The sequence below is a fragment of the Lithobates pipiens genome, unplaced genomic scaffold (genome assembly GCF_037356315.1).
Source record: "Lithobates pipiens isolate NorthernLeopardFrog02 unplaced genomic scaffold, aLitPip1_a1.2 Scaffold_30, whole genome shotgun sequence".
Classification (NCBI taxonomy): domain Eukaryota; kingdom Metazoa; phylum Chordata; class Amphibia; order Anura; family Ranidae; genus Lithobates; species Lithobates pipiens.
In genome coordinates, this window is record NW_027507791.1 from 139,796,191 (window position 1) to 139,816,770 (window position 20,580).

General features: G+C 45.4%; 1 protein-coding gene across 3 annotated transcripts in view; it reads right to left on the reverse strand.

The window, feature by feature from the left end:
- LRRC71 (leucine rich repeat containing 71) overlaps positions 1-13,181 on the reverse strand; it is a 129,871-nt gene extending 116,690 nt beyond the window's left edge. Inside the window, exons 1-2 of one of the 3 annotated variants that reach the window (XM_077464916.1) lie at positions 12,775-13,181; positions 1,441-1,532 (exon numbers count right to left, since the gene is read on the reverse strand). In XM_077464916.1, the coding sequence (XP_077321042.1) occupies positions 1,441-1,513 (73 nt within the window). In that variant the 5' untranslated portion in view covers positions 1,514-1,532; positions 12,775-13,181. The remainder of the gene's footprint in view (positions 1-1,440; positions 1,533-12,774) is intronic. The other 2 variants (XM_077464915.1, XM_077464914.1) reach the window with 2 other exon arrangements.
- Positions 13,182-20,580: the final 7,399 nt, after the last annotated feature.

A 20,580-nucleotide genomic window follows, 5' to 3' on the forward strand; every position in this document is an offset into this window, starting at 1 on the left:
CAGAGCCACTGTACTCACTATGCAAAGTAATTACAACGATCTCCATCCATTGAGCTATTGTGTTCTGGTGAGGGGGATTACCCCCCCCCCCCGCCAGAACACTCCGATTAGTGCTGTCGGCCATTGGCTGAGAGTGCTGATCAGGACTCATTTGCTGGTTATCCAGCATCCTCGTCCGACAGACTGACACACACACATGGGTCGAATGTTGGATTTTTTTTTTTTAACTGGCAAATGTCTCCCAAAATTCAGCCTGTGTGTACATGGCTTAAGGCCCCTTACATACAGGGTGGGCTCCATTGGAGTCTGCCTGCTCAGCAAGTAATCTGATCCCTGCTGAGTAGGCGGGTGGCTGGATGTAAATAGACAGATGGGAAACGGATCCCCATCAGTCTGCTTTTGCAGCAGTGTGATTGGCTGCAACAGAGATGTCAGCGCTAGCAGTCAGAAACAGCTCCGTCACAGTTCTGGGACAACTGATTAAATGCGCTGCTGTCAATCAAATCATGTAACATGGGATTGGGGGGGCGGGGCCAAGTCCTCCTGTCTGTGACAATGGACGCAGCAGAGGGACTCAGGAGTGAGCTTTCCCTGGGGGCACCCAATGAAGAGAAGGGGCTTGGAGCGCTGGCAGTGGGCTCCAGAAGAAGAGGATCGGGGCTGCTCTGCAAAACTATTGCACAGAGCAGGTAATAATAAGCATATTTGTTACTTTAACCTCCCTGGCGATTTTCCCGCGTGTGGCTCGGGGTTAAATTTCAGCACCATTAGCGGTAACACAGAGCCATACTCGGGACTGCATTGCTGGATCCCGGTGCGGTATACTTACCTTGTCCCCAGGATCCTGTAATGTCCTCCCCCGCTGTGTCCACGGGCTGTGTGCCCAGCGGCAAATTCAAAAAAGTGAAAAATCATAATACAGTGCACTGTAATCTTACAGATTACATTACTGTATGAAATTATTTCACATCCCTTTTGTCCCCAGTGCTTTGCCCAATGCCCTGCATGCAGTTTTATATTATATATACTGTTCTTTCTGCCTGGAAACTGGAGATTGTCCACGGTAACCAAAAAGTGTCCGTTTACGTCAAAAGTGGTTTTAGACCAGCTAGAAAAGAGCGATAGTAAATTAGAACACTTGCAGAATTGAGCGGTAGTGAATCATGGGGAAATTCATTTTATTATTATTATATCATTATTTTTATAATTAATTATATTTATTTATTATATTATAATTTATAATTTTGTGTTTCAAACTTCATCATATCCGGAATATCTACTAGACTCTCTTGTTTGGACAGATTTAAGTGGTTATTCCTAAGAATTACAGGCCTACAACATAAAACGCCAAATTTCTATGCAAAATAATTGTACCGCTTTGAGATGCAAAAATATGACATAATCCTACCACCAGGGAGGCTACGGGGTTCAGTATAGTACCTGCACTTTGGGAGTCATTCTCATTTTCTTTCAGTGCCTTGTCTTTCAGCAACTTCTCAGCTTTTTTTCCCATAGCCACAGTTCTGATGATCCTGCAAGTGCCAAAGGAAGCTGTTAAAGTGTATCCAAACCCAAGATCAAAAATGTCATACAGTGCAGCTTACCAAGCACTACATGAAGTGCCTGCATGCGGCGTCGCACCAATTAGGACAGTGCTTTTGCCGGTAATTGCCGCTGATTTGACATATCAAATCGCATTTCAAAATGCACCAGTGTGAACCAGGGCTAACCCAGAGAAATGATAACGTTTTTATGGAACTTTGCATTAAAGGATACAGTAAGTTCACCTTTTTGCATTTTGCAGGTAAAAATGTGCATTTATTATTTATTCTTTAAGCAGGATAGTTGTCTGTCCATACCGCAGGAGTCTGTACCTCAGGAGCAGAGCGGGAAGATCACCACACCCTCATAGTTCATTGTGCTCTCCAAGCCATCAGCTGTAATGGCTGATGGTACTTGTAGTCTATCAATACACAGGAAACTGTGAATGAATGACACGGTCATGTGGTGAAGTCCCACACAGGTGTGTTGTTTTTAAATTGTGACAGTGGGCAGGGACAGGATTCCCTGCCTGCTGTCACAGGGTGTAAAATATAACATGTTTAAAGAGACCTCTCCTCCTTTAGACCCTTCTTCCCCGTGAGAGCGGGTGGGGGTTCTGCTCCCCGCACCCACTCTTGCAGTTTAAAATTGGCATGACTGCATCATCTATTCACATAAATCTTTAACCACTTCAATACCCAGCCATAGTCAAATGACGTCCACAGATGGGATCGCTCATCCTGGGTGGCCGTCATATGACGTCCTCGGCTTTCCGCTGCTACTGAGGGCCCCCGGGGGCCAGCAGAGTGGCGATCAGGAATCCGGCGTGTCCCTCGGGACACAGCCATTCCCCAATAGGGGTATTGGAGCAGCGGCGACGGAGCTTCCAGAGCAACGTGACTAGCTGTGATTGGTCACTAGGCAGAGCTGCTTGTGTAGCGGCATGCACGGTGCCAGCGTGCGCCCCCGGGGGGCGGCAGCGCGGCGATCGGGGCTGAGGCTTTTCCCCTGGATACAGCCCAGCCCAGATCAGTGTAAAAAGCCAATGAAATTGGCTCTTTAGTGACCGGCTGTGTCCAATGACAGCCGGTCACTAAATGTAAACAAACATCTGTGTGTAACTGCTGTTGCTGGGTTCTCCTCTTCACACACCAATCCAGTGTGAGGAGAAGATCAGCTAACAGTGATTTAAATATTACAGTACTATATATGAACTACTGTGCCCAGATTGCCCCCCCTAAATAAAGAGGACCTGTAATCTAGTACCTGTCTTTAGGAGTACCTGTCATCTAGTACCTGTCCATCAGGAATACCTGCCACCTCACCAGAGTACCCGCCACCTCACCATCTGCCACCAGAATACCCACCACCAGAGTACCCGCCACCAGACCACCTGCCACCAGAGTACCCACCACATCACCATCTGCAACCAGAGTACCTACAGCCACTATGTCCAGAAAGGTGTACACCCCAGAAGAGGCATACCAAATACTCAGTCTGACTGATGGGAGCAACGGGGAGCTCTCACCGCTCAGTTCTGGTTCTAATTCTGGTTCGGAATATGAGCCCCCCAAAGGCAGCACATCAGGATCCTAACTGGAGGAGGAAGCAGTCCATCCAAAAAGAAGATGGTCTGAACACCAGGCAGCTACCAGTAGTGGCAGCGGCAGTAGACCCCAGGAGGAAAGGCCCAGTACAAGTGCACACCAAACAATTAGGGCCCAAACCCAGCTTCCAGATGCCTTGGCAAACCCATTGTGGCTGCCTTCTACCACAGGGTCAGCCACGATCCCCCTTTTACAGCACAGCCAGGTGTACAGGTCAACACTTCAGATTTTTCCCAAATGGATTTTTTTTTTTTTTTTCGCTGACTAATTAGTTCAAGGCATAGTGGACCGACCAACCTTTTTACCCAACAATTCACTGCAACCAACCCCAGCTAAAGCTATGCCCGCCCCTTTGAATGGAGACCCCTAACAGTGGTGGAGCTTAAATTGTTTTTAGGCCTAACGCTCAACATGGGGCTTACAAAAAATGAAATGCATAAGTATTGGTTGACCAAACCCATCCACCATATGCCATGTACAGGTCCCGATACGAAATTATAATGCACTTCCTGCATTTCAGTGACAACTCACAGTGCTCTCCCGAAATCACCCAAACTTTGATAAACGATATAAAATTCGCCCCTAATTAATTTTTTTTCCAAGAAGTTTGCCAAACTTTATGTCCTTGAAAGCTTGACAAAAACATATCTGTGGATGAATCCATGGTGCATTTCAAAGGCCAGCTGGGAATCAAGCAATATATCCCCAGTAAGTGGGCGAGGTATGGCTTGAAGCTCAACAAGCTCTGTGAAAGCGCCATCGGTTATGTGCACTCATTCCGCGTGTACATGGGAATAAGTGGAAAAATTGTTTGGGAGTTGGCATTCCCACTCCTCCAAAAGGGGTATCATATTTACATCTATTACCCCCCTTTTCCTCCACCTGTACCTAAAAAAAACTTTGGCCTGTGGTACAACAAGGAAAAACCGAAAGGGCATCCCACAGCGTCTTGTCACCACAACCATTCAAAGGGGGGAATCGGCAAGCTTGAGGAACAAAGAAGTGTTGGCTGTGAAGTGGAGGGATATGAAAGACGTATACATCATGTCCATCATCCACAATGACACCTCGGTGGAACTTCGCAGAAGACACGGTCCCGTTCGCAAGCCTTCCTGTATCAACGAGTACAATAAATTCATGGGGGGGGGGATTTAAACAATCAAATGTTGCAACCCTCTCTTTCAACACAAAAATCCTGGTACAAAAAAAGTCGCAATTCATTTTTTTCATTTGGCCCTTTTAAATTCTTTCATCATCTACCAAAAATCAACAGAAACACCAACCACCTTCATAAATTTTATTGAAGACATTGTCACTGCACTGATCTACCAACAAGGATCCCTCCCAGAAAGCATTGACCATCTACCAACAAGGATCCCCCCCAGAAAGCATTTACTCAGATTGTGTCAGCAGACTACATGAGCACCATTTTCCGAACCATATTCCACCATAAGGATCCAGAAGACAACGCCAAAAAAAAAAATGTCGGGTGTGCACCAAATGAGGAGTTAGGAAAGACACCAGCTTCCATTGTCCCGACTGTCCCTCCCAACCAGGCCTTTGCATCGGAGAATGCTTCAAGCGATATCACATTCTGGAAAACTATTAGCCCATATTTTTAATACTGCCATTTCCCCATTTTCAATTTTTGTCCTTAATATTTCCCTGCCTCAACCAGCCATATCATTGTCTTCCATGTGAATTGACCCTGGCCTGTTTCTCCACTATGCCTCTGCCTACCGCCTGCATTGCTTATCCGCCATGTTTATGCCTTTCACGTGAACTAACCCTGGGCTGTATCAACTACAGCCTGACGAAGGAGCACACATGCTCCAAAGCATCGCCATCTTAATTCCGCTCCCGGAAGTGAATACCCTCAAGACAACATGGGCTCAATGCGATTCTCCACCGCTTGCGCTCCAGTGTCCAGGAAGTGCCAGGAGTTCTTCTGGTCACCAAAAACAGGATACACGGAAAGAGCTGGAGCCCTCGATACCAACGCAGGAGATCTCTGGCTCCCGGGAAAAGCGGATGAATCCTGTAACTTTTTTATGCCTATGCTTCACATTTTTTTGTGAGTGTTTTTAATCCCGCTATTTTAATAAATCTATGTTAACTACCTGCTGCACTTAGAAGGCGCCGTCTCTCTCTTTTTCTTTTGTTTTGATTAAATTTTAGAGCTTCTTCTTACATTATGGACTGGCTGCCCACAAGTATTCAGCAGAGTTTAAGGACTACTGTATGGACTAATGCTCTTTAAAATGTATTACTTAATATTGATATTCACCACCTAGTCCATGTTTAGTACGACTGACCCCTCACCTGTTCCTTGATTTATTCCCTCCCCCTTCCTTTTTTATATATATATATATATATATATATATATATATATATATATATATATATATATATATTAGAATTAGGCTAGTCCCAGAATGCGCCATATACACCCTCTATATGTGTTGTTAGATATCTAACTGTATAAACTATGCCACTCCCTACTGTCTATTTCTGCCTTTTACCTGCACTGACCTCAGCCTGTTGACCATGTTTTTGCCTGCCGCTTGGACTGATCTTTCACCCTGCTAAACAGGGGTCTCACATATGTGAGGGGCTCCAGAATAGTGTTCTGAGTTCAGAAAAACAATTTTTGGTTTTCTGTGTTCCCAGAACAGCATCTGGTTGTCCGGAGGCTTCAAATCGATTTGGGTGGGAGAAGCCTCTACCCCTGTCCCCATTCTTTCCTGACCGATGCCCTAAGCTTGATAGTCCTGCCTGCTCCCTGGACAAATACTCTGGCTGTGCTGAATATACCTCTGCCTGCTTCATGTACTAACTATGGACAGTATTCCTGTCTGCTGCATGGACGATCCTTTGATCCTTTAGCTGCTTCTGACCACTGCCCCGCCTGCTATCTGGACCAATGCTTTGGCTGTGCTGACAACATCTCTACCTGTACTAACTATTCCTGCCTGCTGCCTGTGTTGCGGTCGCTGTCCACGTTCTTGCCTGCTGCCTGGACCGATGCTCTCCTCAAACCACAGGTAATCTTTACTTTACCCTTTGCTCAGCAGAATGTATTTTAGTTTGTAATTGGTATATACAGTACATGCTAGTTGTTAGAAATATGAAGGGCCTTCAAAAATGTGATAGGTTGGCAGGAATTTGTGTGTAATTTATGCTAGAACACCTGACAATGCTACTTGGATGTAGAGCCTCTGTATGTGGCCAGGCTGTGTAAAAGTCTCACACATGTGGTATTGCCATACTCAGGAGGTGTAGCAGAATGTATTTTGGGGTTGTCCTTTTTGCTATATACATGCTATGTGTTAGAAATATCTTATAAATGGACAACTTTGTGTAAAAAAAAAATGCATTTTAATTTTTTTTCCACATTTTCCAAAAACTTCTGGAAAAAAAAATGAACCATTCAACAGACTCATTATGCCTCACAGATTATACCTTGGGGTGTTAGCTTTCCAAAATAGGGTCATTTTGTGAGCGTTTCCATTGTCCTGGTGCTCCAGGGCCTTCAAAAGTGTAATAAGTGGTTGAGAAATCAGATGTGTAATTTATGCTCCTAGAATGCCTGAGGGTCCGTTCACACAGGGGTGACACGACTTCCAGGACGACTTTGTGAGGCAACTTGGAGACGACTTGAACACGACCTGGGGCGACTTACAACATGACTTTAAGTCGCCCCAGGCCAGGCGACTTTTGCCGTGGCCAATCAGAGAATGAGCTCTGAAGGGGGAACTCCACGCCAAATTTATGAAAAAAAATTTGGCGTGGGTTCCCCCTCCGAGAGCATACCAGGCTCTTAGGACTTATATGAATTCTAAGGGGAAGCCCCTATGCCAAAAAAACGGCGTGGGGGTCCCCCCCCCCCCCAGATCCATGTCAGACCCTTATCCGAGCACGCTACCCGGCCGGCCAGGAAAGGGGGTGGGGGCGAGCGAGCGCCCCCCCACCCCAAAGCACCTTGTCCCCATGTTGATGAGGACAAGGGCCTCTTCCCGACAACCCTGGCCGTTGGTTGTCAGGGGTCTGCGGGCGGGGGGCTTATCGGAATCTGGGAGCCCCCTTTAATAAGGGGGCCCCCGGATACCGGCTCTCCGCCCTATGTGAATGAGTATGGGGTACAATGTACCCCTACCCATTCACCTGTGAAAAAAATGTACAAAAAAACACAACACACAAGGGTTTATTGCACAGCTCCGGGGGTCTTCCGTCTTCGGGGGTCTTCTCGCCGGACTCCTCCGCCATTCATGTGCTAGCTCTTTTGCTAGCGGAGGAGCCCGGCTTTCTTCTTTGTCGCCGCCGCCCTCTTCTTACGACTGCGGGGGTCTTGTCCCCCTCTTCTGTTCTTCTTGCCGGGCCACCGCTTCTTCTTCCAGCTCTTTTACTAGCGGTGGCCCGGTCTTCTGTCGCCGCCGCCACCTTCTGTTCTTCTTCTTCTGGAGATGTTGACTCGACGCTCTCTCCGGCCGCAATGCCAGATACGCGGTGCGCGGCGACTTATATAGGGACAAGGGGCGGGGTCACCAGTTGATGTCACAGTCCCAGCATCCTCCGGGACTGTGACATCGTCCTGGAGGACCCCGGGCCCGCAGACCCCGACAACCAACGGCCAGGGTTGTCGGGAAGAGGCCCTTGTCCTCATCAACATGGGGACAAGGTGCTTTGGGGTGGGGGGGCCGAGCCCATGTTGAGGGCACGCGGCCTGGTATGGCTCAGGAGGGGGGGGCGCTCGCTCGTCCCCACCCCCTTTCCTGGCCGGCCGGGTAGCGTGCTCGGATAAGGGTCTGGTATGGATCTGGGGGGGACCCCCACGCTGTTTTTTTCGGCGTAGGGGCTTCCCCTTAGAATTCATATCAGACCTAAGGGCCTGGTATGCTCTTGGAGGGGGAACCCACGCCAATTTTTTTTTTCAGAAATTTGCCGTGGAGTTCCCTCTTGAGAGCTGATAATGCTGTCAGAGTTGCCTCCGTATAGACGGAGATCCGACTTGGAGGCGACCTCCATTGAAATCAATGGGTACTGGTCGCCTACAAGTCGGATTCAAGTAGTACAGGAACCTTTTCTGAAGTCAGAGCGACTTCAGTAGCGTGCATTAAGACGGCTCTCATTCGCTTACATTGATTTTTAAATGTTGTCCGACCTGAGGCGACTAGGGGCGACCTGAAGTCGGATCTGAGTTGCCCCTGTGTGAACGGACCCTGAAGGTACTATTTCAATGTTGGGCCTTATGTGGCCAGGCTGTGTAAAAGTTTCACACATTTGGAATTGCCATGCTCAGGAGGAATAGCAGAATGTATTTTGGGGTGTAATTTTTGTTATGTACATGCTATGTGTTGGAAATATCTTATAAATGGACAACGTTGTATAAAAAAAAAAAAGGGGTTTTCATTTTTTTCCCAAATATTCCAAAAACTTCTGGAAAAAAATAAACCGTTCAAAAGACTCATTATGCCTCATAGATTATACGTTGGGGTGTTAGCTTTCCAAAATGGGGTCATTTTGTGGGTGTTTCCATTGACCTGGTGCTCCAGGGCCTTCAAAATTGTGATAGGTTGTCATCAAATGAGATGTGCATCTTATGCTCGTAAAACGCCTGACAGTGCTACTTGGATGTTAGACCTCTGTATGTGGCCAGGCTGTGTAAAAGTCTCACACATGTGGTATCGCTATACTCAGGAGGAATTACAGAATGTATTTTGGGGTGTCATTGCAAGTATGCATGTGCTTTGTGAGAGAAATAACTTACTAAATTCCTTGGAATGTCTGCTTTCCAAAAGGGGGTAATTCGGGAGGTATTTGTACTTTCCTGGCTTGTTAGGGTCTCAAGAAATGAGATAGGCCTTCAGTACATCAGGTGTGAACAGATGTGATAATTTTTCAATGATTTGCACCACAGCTTGAAGATTATAATTTTCACAGAGACCAAATAATATACACTAATTTGGGTTATTTTTACTAAAGATATGTAGCAGTATACATTTTGGCCCAAATTTATGAAGAAAATTATTTATTTGTAAAATTTTACAATAGACACTAAAAAAGTGTTTTTTTTTTTCAAAAATGTCTCTCTTTTTTCGCTTATATTGCAAAAAATAAAAAAAACCATTGATTAAATACCACCAAAAGAAAGCTCTGTTTGTGAGAAAAAAAATGATAAAAATTTGGATTGGGTACAGTGTAGCATGACTGAGCAATTGTCATTCAAAGTATGAGAGCGCTGAAAGCTAAAAATTGATCTGGGGGGAAGGGTGTATAAAAACTCTGTATTGAAGTGGTTAAATAAAGAAACGACGAGCCCCATCTTCAACCGCAGCAGACTGCTTGTAATTCAAAATGGCCCGCAAGTATGCTGATGAGTACCCCCGTAGCCTACTGACACTTCCTTCAGCATTCAGAAAGAAAGTCCATACAGAATTACAGGCAAGAAAGCTGGAGTAAATGTCTGCAGGCTCCTGTGAAAATAATTATAAATGCACATTTTTTTCCTACAAAAATAAGTGCTATTACAATTTTTTTCCAAAACTATGAACTTAGTGGACTATTGTAATTTTGAAACCAAAAATTGATGTTTAAGTTTTAACCATTTCAAGACTAGACTGTTTGGCCACCTTGATGCTCAGACCATTTTTCAGTTTTCATCACGGTCACTAATGACAATTTCTGAGTCACGGTACTGTGAAATTTTTATCATTTTTTGAGACAGATAGAGCTTTCTTTTTTTGGTGGTAATCATTCACCACTGGGTTTTAAATTTTTGCTATATGAAAAAAAATAAAAAACTGAAAATTCTGAAAAAAAAGTTTCATGTTATACAATTTTGCAAATAAATAATCTTTCTTCATATATTTATGCCAAAATGTAGTCTGCTACATTTCTTTGGTAAAAAGAGCACAACAGATCTTTACATCAAGAAGGGAACTTTATTTCACTGCACTAAAACACTCTTGTAGCTGCTTGACCCCTCCATCAGATATGGCACATTGATACTACAAATGGAACATATCAACTTATTTAAGAGTAGGTATACCAATCATTTGATTATACATACACTGAACATTGGGAGACTGGAAAGGTTACAAGTATACCACTTCGGTAGTTACATTATGTTATGAATTTAAAAATTAATTCAAGTTAAATTCTTGACTTGTTGAATTTAAAAAAAAAAATGACAGAAAATGACAAACTGTGAATAAAAAAAATTCCTTCATGTAAAGGAAAATATAAATCATAAATCAGAATACATAATAAACCAATAAATAAGATTGCATAAAATGAAGTATATAGCATACATGAATACGGATTTTTGCAGGTGCAAATGAGCTTCAGTGTAAAACTCACATCTGGTTCCCGTGGCTCTAATATATATTAGAGCTGCACAATTAATAGTCAAGATTTGTTATGGAGATCTTGACTAAAGTGTTTCACAATTCTTTCTATGCAAAGAATTCTCTCTGCTCTTCTGAAGCCACAGCTGTCAAAAGAAAGAAAGAGAAAAACTGGGCAATCTGCCAAGAATCAAAACATTCTTGGCAGAACAATTTGTCAATGGAATAGACTGTGTGCAAGTGAAAAAAGTTTAAACCACTTAAACACTAAACCCTTTTCTGACATTTGTTGGTTTCAAGTTAAAATCTTTTTTTTTTTGCTAGACAATTACTTAGAACCCCCAAACATTATAGATATTTTTTAGTAGACACCCTAGAGAATAAAATGGTGGTTGTTGCAATATTTTACGTCACACTGTATTTGTGTAGTGGTCTTTCAAATGCAATTTTTTGGGAAAAAATTACTTTAATGAATTATAAAAAAAAAACTAAACCAGCAACATTAGGCCATTTTTTTATTTTATTTTTTTGTATATATATATATATAAAAATTACTACACTGACCTACCTGACCACTACACACTGACGCACCTGATTCCTACTTCCTTTACTATTCACCCCCCCCCCCCCCCACACACACATATACAGTGTAGATCGGTTGATTTTTCCCACCTCTGTGGACTTCATGATCATCCATCGGAGCAGGGCTCTCCCCAGTACTGGGTACTGTTCCCGCCACCAAGCTGCCTACCAGGAACTCCTCTAACAGCCGCCATACACTCTGCACCCCCCCTCCACCGTTCTCCCACATGGGCCACCCACACCAAAGGGATCATGGGGAGCAGGCTGGACCACAGGAGTCTCTGGGGGGAGAAGGTGCTGCAGAAAAATCCCTATGAGTCAGGACATGCCTCATCGGGGGTGTAGGGGGCCAGGGGAGGCATGCTGCACATGGCTGAAACACAGCACACTTAGAGGGGCACAGTAATAACTTTGCGCACCCCCCCCCAAATGTTGCACCCAGGGTGAGAGTACCGGCTGCATCCCCTACGCTATGCCATTGCAATCCAGGGACAAATCCAGGGACAGATTTTGTCCAGGGACAGTGTTCTCCGTCCGGGGACTGTCCCCGGAAATGTCTGGTCACCCTATTCTATGGCTTCCCGAAGCACCAAACATCAACGGGAGTTTTACACCAGAGCTCCCTTGCACCTATGTTGCATCAAAATCGTTAACCCGTCAGATTAGGTAGCAGAACTGACGTTCCCTCGGCTGTGTATGCATTCCACCCCTGCCAGGTTTGCAAATCTGCCAGAACACATGCAGTCAGAGGAAGCGGACATCTTACTACACCCGGCTACATCTTGAATTTCACAGTAATATTAGCAATAAAGTGAGCGTATATAAATGTAGTGTGTTGACATCTGTGATGTAAGGATGAGCTCAGGCGTGTTTGCAAACAGCACGTGCAGAGCCCGCCAGGAATTCGGCACTGGGGAGCGCTAATCACAAGAAGTGAGACATCTCCCGATCTCTGAAGTTGTGCATCAGGACAATGTCTTACTGCTTGTGATTAGCGTTCCACAGTGCCGACTTCCTGGTGGGTTCTGCACGTGCTGTTTGCGAACACACCTAAGTTCATCCTTACTGTGATGCTCTTTTGATGTTACATTTTGAAAGAAGCTGGATGCCAGCAGTAGGAAGTTGGCGGAGACCATGTTGGTACACCCCGCACTGCTCAGCGCTAAACCTTTAGGCTTTCAAATTTACATATCCAAACAGCATCACAAATGTCAATATACTATATTTATATATGCTCACTTTATTGCTAAAATTACTCTGAAATTCAAGACATGGCTGGGTGTAGTAAGATGTCTGCTGCCGCCTGCTGACTGGAGGTGTTCTTTCAGATTAGCAGACCTTGTAGCGGTGGAACGCATGCACAGCTGACAGATCGTCACTGTAGTTCCCTGATCTGACTGGTCACCAATTCTGACGGAACACCTGCAAATGTCCATTTGACTGTACTTAAGCTAAAGTGTCTGAAAAATGTCCAGTATTACAATAGGAAATTATACTGAAAGCACCTATACAGCTATTCTAATTGAATATTCATTAATGTGTGTTTCAATAAGTAATGTGCTGGTCAAATACAGATCAATCTGAAATAAGTGCAATGACTAACAATGAAAAAGTAATCACCTGTGATGTCACAAATTAACATATAATAACAATCATTTGTTCATAATGATCAGTATTTGTTCTTATCTGTTCATTACCTCTGTCAGCCGTCCGAGCTTATGAGAGACGTAATGTGGCGGCGCCTGGAGACGCTTTGTTTAGGGCTGTTGTGCGTTCCACAGCCGCATGGTATTTCCGAGTGGAGTGCGTTCCAAGGTCACCATCTCTACTACGCATGTGTGGGAGGGTCATTAGCGGTTGATGCTAAAATGCTTGACGCTACAGTGTTTTGTAGGTCAGCTTTTGCTCGGCTTGTGATTGTGCACCGATTATGCTTTCCTCTGCACTTCGCTATACAATGTTGTCGCTAAGTAGGTGCAGATTGCCCCCAATTTACAGCATTTCTCGATGACTTGCCATCTAATTTGACCCTGTCCCTGCTGTCCCACACAGCACAGCGGACTGAAGCCAAAGCCGCACCCCCTCCTCGGCTGTTTAGTGTTTACATGTTCACAGATCGGAGGAGGAACACTGCTGTGCATTGCTGAGCTAAGGTCTGCAACTCTGCATGTACTCTATTGTGAATGGACCGAGGAGGAGCACAGAGTGTGTATTGAGGGAGGGGCTGGACTTAATGTAAGGGGGGCTCTACATAATGCAAAAGTTGGGCTGTACTTAGTGTAAGAGGGGGCTGTACTTAGTGTAAGGGGGGAGGGGGCTGTACTTAGTGTAAGGGGGTCTGGACTAAGGGAGAGCATCTGTATTTATTGGAGGGTGGTGTGTACTGAGGGGGGAGTCTGTACTAAGAGGGGTCTATACTTAGTGGAGGGGGGTCTGTACTGAGGGAGGGGGTGGTGTACTGGGGGGGTCTATACTTAGCGGAGGGGGGTGGTATATATTTAGATTAGGGGGGTCTGTACTAAGAGGGGGTCTATACTGAGGGAGGGGGTGGTCTATACTTAGTGGAGAGGGGGTTCTGTACTGAGGGAGGAGGTGGTCTATACTTGGTGGAAGTGGGGGGCATCTGTACTGAGGGGGAACTATAGTTGGTGTAGAAGGGGGTCTGTACTGAGGGTGGGGGGTCTATTCTTAGTGGAGAGTGGGGTCTGTACTGAGGGTGGGGGGTCTATTCTTAGTGGAGAGCGGGGTCTGTACTGAGGATGGGGGGGTCTATTCTTAGTGGAGAGCGGGGTCTGTACTGAGGGAGGTCTATACTTAGTGGAGAGGGGGGTTTGTACTGAGGTGGGTCTATACTTATCGGAGAGGGGGTGGTCTATACTTAGTGCAGAGGAGGGGTCTTTACTGTGGGAGGGGGGTGGTCTATACTTAGTGGAGGGGGGTCTGTACTGAGGGAGGCGGGGGTCTATACTTAGTGGAGAGGGGGGATCTGTACTGAAGGGGGTCTATACTTAGTGGAGGGGCGTCTGTACTGAGGGGGCATCTATGCTTAGTGGAGGGGGGTCTATACTGAGGGAAAGGGGGTGGTCTATACTTAGTGAAAAGGGGTCTGTACTGAGGGAGGGGGGTGGTCTATACTTAGTGGAGAGGGGGTTCTGTACTGAGGGAGGAGGTGGTCTATACTTGGTGGAAGTGGGGGACGTCTGTACTGAGGGAGGGGGGTCTATACTGAGGGGGAACTATAGTTGGTGTAGAAGGGGGTCTGTACTGAGGGTGGGGGGGTCTATTCATAGTGGAGAGCGGGGTCTGTACTGAGGGAGGACTATACTTAGTGGAGAGGGGGGATCTGTACTGAAGGGGGTCTATACTTAGTGGAGGGGCATCTGTACTGAGGGGGCGTCTATGCTTAGTGGAGGGGGGGGTCTATACTGAGGGAAGGAGGTGGTCTATGCTTAGTGGAGAGGGGGGTCTGTGTGGAGGTAGGTGGTCTATACTTAGTGAAGGGGGGTCTGTACTGAGGGGGTTCTATACTTAGATGAGAGGGGGGTCTGTACTTAGTGGAGAGGGGGTTCTGTACTGAAGGAGGAGGTGGTCTATACTTAGTGGAAGGGGGGAGACTTTACTGATGGAGGGGGGGTCTATACTGAGGGGGAACTATAGTTGGTGTAGAAGGGGGTCTGTACTGAGGGTGGGGGTCTATTCTTAGTGGATAGGGGGTCTGTACTGAGGAGGGACTATACATGGTAGGGAAGGTGGTGGTGCCACCATGTTTTACTGCACCAGGTGACCCCAACCCTAGTGACGCCATTGGTTATATATACTGTATCATTTTTTTTAGAACTTTTTGAACTTTGCAATCCTTTGGCAATAGCATGGTTATATAGGTAATACTAGTTAAATAGTACATAAATCATATGTATGTACATTACTTTGTCTTGGTCTTCATAGAAACAGCTTGGCTACTTTTCTTTAGGAATTTTAGGGCTCTTTCACACTAATGGGAAGGACTAGCACTCCTTTGAAAAGCGATCCATGTTATGGTCACTTTTCAGAGGCATTTCACAGGCAATGAGGATGTGATATTCTCACCACCTATTTTAACCCCCTAGACCACCACACCACAACCATGTGCATTGCAAGTGGTTGCATGGCGGTCCCAATGGTGGTGCCTAGCAAACACGACGGGGTATAATTCCTGCAATATGTATACCCCCTGGCCACTGCTTCTATAGCTAAAGGGGGAGTGATTTGGGGGGAGTAAAAAAATTGCTGCTAAACCAAGTGGTTTTACCGGCCCCCTCCCCCCCAAGCCCAAGGATGAACAAGCCTTTAGGCTCGGATCACACCTAATGCTCATGCGGCTCCCAGAAGGGGTCCTGGTTTGCCATTTCAGGTCCGATTTCAGCCCAAATTTGGGCTGAATTCAGACCTGAAACGGACCAAAACACGCACAGGGCTCCTATGCAAATTTGCACTGGAGTCGCATAGAAGATATGTGAACCGGCTCTATAGAGACCCGGTCACAATCTCCTGCTATTGCAGATTGGACGCGGAGCTCCCGCATCCAATTCACAATAGTATGAACCTGGCCTGAGTGTTTAATTGCTTGCTTTCTCTGCATTCTTCTGAACTCCAATTCTGCTCTTATTGTAGACAATCTGATCTCTCATACTGTACTTTATTTTTTCATTTTGTCATTCGCATACCGCCCCCTACAGGAATAGGACACTAGGCAGAAAGAAGACTTGGCTACGCCTATGTGCAGTCCTAGGTGATATACACCCCCCTTTTTTTCTGCCTTTTTTTCTGCCTAGTCAAGTCCTGGGGAAAAAAGTGTGGGAACTCTCACCCAAGATCCACTCCCCCACCAAAAAAAATAAAAATAAAGGTACGCTCATATGCATATATATTTCACAGAAAATACAGTACATTTATTGTAAAGTGCCAGTTTACAAATACAAAATAAGTTAACTTGTCAATCAGAATAATCAACACAATGGGTGATGATCTTTCCCTCGCAGGGAATTTCTAACACGAATACACCCTGTTCCAAATTCAAATACAGCAAATTAGAAAATATCACACAAACTGGAATAACGTTGCCCTTGCCGTGCAAGATTATCGGCAACGGATCAAAAAACTCACGGATCGGATAATTCCTTGGATCTGAGTCACAGATCGGATCTTTTTTCGGATCAGCAAATAATAATTGAATTTGCAAAAACCTGTGAAAAATTTCGCCACCATATAGTCCCCACTGCAATATACATCTCCCCTACTGTAATATCCACGTCATCTCCCCCAATAATATTTTGGCTGAGCCTGGATGGGTATGGCTGGGTATTAGCAGAATATGTATTGGCAAGGTAAGTATTGGCAGGGTATTGCAGAATATTGGCAGGATAAGTATTGGCAGGGTATTGCAGAGTATTGGCAGGGTATGGCAGATTATTGCTGGGTATTGCAGATTATTGGCAGGGCATTGCTGGGTATTGCAGGGTAAGTATTGCAGAGTAGGGATGAGCTTCGTGTTCGAGTCGAACGTACGCTCGACTCGAACATTGGCTGTTCGGCCGTTCGGCGAATTCCGAACGTTTGGGCCGTTCGCGTCAAAATTTGAGTGGCGCGCGCGGACCACAATGCACTGCGGTGGCGCAGTGCATTGCTGGCTCATGATTGGCCAAGCATGCACTGTGACCCCACATGCTTGGCCAATCGCAGCGCCAGCAGCGAGGAGAGCCATGATTGGCCACAGGCATCCTGCCTGTGGCCAATCATAGCTCAGGCTGTGTAGTGCACGCCCCACACTATATAAGGCCGCCTTTGAGGCGGCCTCGTGTAGTGTGTTAGCATCTGAAGCAGTGGGTGTTCTGTGTACCTTCAACACAGTACACACCGATAGTTTTTGGCTGATTTCCTATCTTGCTGCTGTGTAGTGGTTGTTGTCTGTGCCCTGACCGCAGTATACACCACTATATTCACCTCACCTATATAGCTAGTGATCTAGCTTTAACAACTGCCCATTGCCGATTAACGGCTTCAGGGCGGTTGTTTAACTCTGAGAGGCCGTTAATTAACGGCCTCCCAGAATTCTGCTCTCGCGCGCCCCCTGGGGCGCGCACTCGAGAGCATCCGTGACCGCCGGGTCCACAGGACCCGGCGCATCACGGTAAACGGCCGCTCGTCGCGGCCGTTTACCACGTGATCGCTCCGTCAAATGACAGAGTGATCACTTGTAAACAAACCGGCGTCATGTTATGACGCCGGTTCCTCCCTCCCCTCTCTGTACCGATCGGTACAGCGGAGGGGAAAGAGATCGGTGTCAGCAGCGATGTGGGCTGCATCTGCAGTGCCCACATCGCTGCTCACCGAATTTAACCCCTCAATTCCCTGCCAATACTCTGCAATACCAGTGCATACTCTGCAGTACCCCGCCATTACTCTGCAGTACCCCGCCATTACTCTGCAGTGCAGTACCCTGCCATTACTCTGCAGTACCCTGCCATTACTCTGCAGTACCCCCCATTACTCTGCAGTACCCTGCCATTACTCTGTAGTACCCCCCAATACTCTGCAGTACCCCCCAATACTCTGCAGTACCCCCCAATACTCTGCAGTACCCGCCATTACTCTGCAGTACCCCGCCATTACTCTGCAGTGCAGTACCCTGCCATTACTCTGCAGTACCCTGCCATTACTCTGCAGTACCCCCCATTACTCTGCAGTAACCCCCATTACTCTGCAGTACCCTGCCATTACTCTGGAGTACCCCCCAATACTCTGCAGTACCCTGCTATTACTCTGTAGTACCCCGCCAATACTCTGCAATACCCTGCCATAAATTGCCATACCCAGCCATACTCGGAGATACCCAGCCATACTCGGTGATACCCTGAAATACCCAGCCATAGACGCCCCCCACCCCTCACCGCCCTCCGGTGCTTCTACCAACTCGCCAGTACGATCAAAGCCAGAATCTTTTTTTTATTTTTTATTTCAGGCTTCCCAGCCTAGAGGTGAGATGTGGGGTCATATTGACCCCCAGATTTCACTGTAAAGAGGACCTGTCACCCCATATTCCTATTACAAGGGATGTTTACATTCCTTGTAATAGGAATAAAAGTGATCAAAAATATATTTTTGGGGAAAAAAATGTCAAACTAAAATAAATAAAGTAAAATGAACAATAAAAAAAATAAATTTTTTTTTAAAGCGCCCATGTCCCCATGTGCTCGCATGCAGAAGCGAACGCATGCGTAAGCCCCGCCCACATATGAAAACGGTGTTCAAACCACACATGTGAGGTATCGCCGAGAACGTTAGAGCGAGAGCAATAATTCTAGTCCTAGACCTCCTCTGCAACTCAAAACATGTAGCCAGTAAAAAAAAAATTAAAGCGTCGCCTATGGGGATTTTTTAAGTAGCGACGTTTGGCGCCATTTCACGGGCATGTGCAATTTTGAAGAGTGACATGTTTGATATCTATTTACTCAGCATAACTTCATCTTTCACTTTATGCAAACATTGGGCTAACTTTACTGTTTTTTTTGTTTGTTTTTTAAGCACAAAACTGTTTTTTCCCCCCAAAAAACGCGTTTGAAAAATTGCTGTGCAAATACCGTGTGAGATAAAAATTTGCAACGACCACCATTGTATTCTCCAGGGTCTTTTGGTATGCATATGCTGTGTGTGTGAAATAACCTGATAATATGACAATTTTGTGGAAAAAAAAAAAAAAAGGAAATGGGCCGTCAGTACTTCAGGTGTGATCAATTTTCAGATATTGGCACCATAGCTTGTGGACTCTATAACTTTCACAAAGACCAAATAATATCCACCAATTTGTACTTATTTTTACCAAAGATATGTAGTAGTATGAATTTTGGCCAAAATTTATGAAGAAAAAATTACTAATCTGCTAAATTTTATAACAGAAACGAAGAAAAATTCATTTTTTCGCAGAATTTTCGGTATTTTTTCTTTTATAGCACAAAAAATAAAAAACTGAGAGGTGATTAAATACCACCAAAAGAAAGCTCTATTTGTGTGAAAAAAGGACAAACATTTCCTATAGGTCCATAGTAATTGTCATTCAAAATGTGAGGGCACCGAAAGCTGAAAATTGGTCTGGTTATTAAGGGTGTTTAAGTGCCCAGTGGTCAAGTGGTTAATAATAGAGCTTGCAGTCAGTAGTGTTAGGAGATAGTGCGTGCTGTCTGTGTGCTCTGTACCCAGTACATACCGCTATAATATAGGGCAGGCCCCTACTTTCAAACATCCAACTTACAAACATCTCCTACTTGCAAACGCAAGGAGACAGCAGCAAGTGAGATGAAAAAAGATGGACGACAAAACAAATTATACAGGGGTGATAACCCTTCCCTATGTTTTCCAAAAAGCTTAAAAATAGTTTTTTTGACTGGAGCTACACTTTAAAAATTTACCGGTTGAAAATTACAAACAGATTCAACTTAACACAACAAACCTACACAGTCCCTGTCTTGTTTGCACCGCCTGTATACTGCTGTTCTGAGTATATAGGGCCTGGGGGCCACACGCATTTCCTTTTTTTAATATGGGTACGGGGTTCCCCTTAATATGCGTACAAGACCCAAATAGGCTGGTAATGGGCAGGGAGGGCTACCCATGCCATTTTTCTCAATGATTTCCAACCATATTGCAGAAACCAGATATAACATTAAAACCGCAAGCAGTTTTAAATGGTGTTATTTCCGTTTAATGTCATTTTGTGCAGGGACTGTTCTAAACACGGGAAACACGTGGCACTTCACAGGCATACTACAGACACCCCCCAGGCACCATATTTAAAGGAATATTACACCTTTTTTTTCACTTTAATCGTCATTAAAATCAGTGCTCCCGCCAAAACGGCAGTTTTTAAAACTTTTTTTTGCAGTGACCCATGTCAGGCAGGAGGCAGGTCCCCAAACCCTTTTTAGGACACTATCTTGCATATTAGCCGTTAAAATTAGCACTTTCCATTTCGAACGTTCGAGTCCCATAGACTTCAATGGGGTTCGAACGTTCGTAACGAACGCGGGGGTCGTTCGCAAGTTCTGGTGCGAACCGAACCGGGGGGTGTTCGGCTCATCCCTATTGCAGAGTCTTGGCAGGGTAAGTATTGCAGAGTAAGTATCGGCAGGGTATGTATTGTAGAGTATTGGCAGGGTATTGCAGAGTATCGGCGGGGTATGTATTGCAGAGTATTGGCAGGGTATTGCAGAGTATTGGCAGGGTAAGTATTGCAGAGTAAGTATCGGCAGGGTATGTAATGCAGAGTATTGGCAGGGTATTGCAGAGTATTGGCAGGGTAAGTATTGCAGAGTATGTATTGCAGAGTATTGGCAGGGTATGTATTGCAGAGTATTGGCAGGGTATGTATTGCAGAGTATTGGCAGGGTATTGCAGAGTATTGGCAGGGTATTGCAGAGTATTGGCAGGGTATGTATTGCAGAGTATTGGCAGGGTATTGCAGAGTATTGGCA